The 1,037-nt window shown below is 41.3% G+C and overlaps 1 protein-coding gene across 1 annotated transcript in view; it reads right to left on the bottom strand.

Annotated features, from left to right (window-relative positions):
- The window catches only part of HSD17B3 (hydroxysteroid (17-beta) dehydrogenase 3), a 52,000-nt gene extending 51,166 nt beyond the window's left edge, over nucleotides 1-834 (bottom strand). The window contains exon 1 of the mRNA XM_012640017.1: nucleotides 681-834. Coding sequence (XP_012495471.1) covers nucleotides 681-834 — 154 coding nt within the window. The remainder of the gene's footprint in view (nucleotides 1-680) is intronic.
- Nucleotides 835-1,037: the final 203 nt, after the last annotated feature.

The following is a 1,037-nucleotide window of genomic DNA, read 5'->3' as shown; positions in this document are numbered from 1 at the left end:
TGTGGGTGTGTGTGCCCAACTTTAAAATATAAGCCTCTGTAAAGACCTTAGCATTTCATTCAAAGAGATGCCAAAACCATGACCTTATGCCCTTCACCTTAACCTCAGTCATGGGGCTGAAATTCTGCATGGTGGTTCCAATAGATAAATACCTTTGGGAGGCAGCATTTAATCCACACAAACCAGACCCAGATTTCATACAGAGATCTTTGTCGCCTTGATCCTGTAATATTCTCACTTCATAAAAGTGATGAACCATTATTTTTTAATAAAGTGAATTAAAAGTATTTGAATTTTAAAATTTTGAAACACCCTTTAACAAAATGGAAGCAGCACCCTGGGCTTTTGAAAATCTGGATAAGAGGACACAAAAATTTTTGCATTATTTATTATTTGTATTATCAGAAAAGCCCAAAAAGAAGACAACCCAGCTTGTGGGGCCAAGGACAAGCACATGGGCGAGAGTTAAGCAGCAACCTTCTCTAATTATTCTCCTGAAGCCCCACATCTTGTGTTTCAGACAATTCTAATTTCACTCATACTTTCTAATCCCCAAATTAAAATCCCCTGAAAGAATTACATCTTTGCTCTCAAAGAGAAAAGATGCAATATCTCTTTTGAGACATAAATAACAATAAACAGGAACAACAACAGAACAAGAGATGGAACGCTCCCCTTACCTGCCCACTGGCCCATTGACCGCAAGAAAGGTGTTGGCCAAACTTTCCAGAAGTTCAGTAAAACACATCTGAAGAATCTCACGCACTTCACCAGGCAGACCAGGCACACCAACAACCCTACAAAAATGAAGAACGGCTCTAGAACTTCCTCCATGGCTGCACCGTGGCAGATGCTGTTTCAGACGCGGCCCTGGCCCACTCTACCCAATCTCCTCCCGGGAGTCACTGGGTGCATTCCATTAGGTCGGGGGCATTTAGATTAAAGTAACTTCTTTACACAGTCCTCTGATTCACAGTCTTTTGAATAAGGCTTTGTTACCATGGAGGAGCTGGTGAAGAAGTAAAAGGTGGATATGA

This window comes from Propithecus coquereli, unplaced genomic scaffold, assembly GCF_000956105.1.
Source record: "Propithecus coquereli isolate 6110/MARCELLA unplaced genomic scaffold, Pcoq_1.0 Scaffold147, whole genome shotgun sequence".
NCBI classification, from domain to species: Eukaryota; Metazoa; Chordata; class Mammalia; order Primates; family Indriidae; genus Propithecus; species Propithecus coquereli.
Note: the sequence above shows the minus strand (reverse complement) of the source record. Positions and strands in the feature narration are given on the sequence as shown.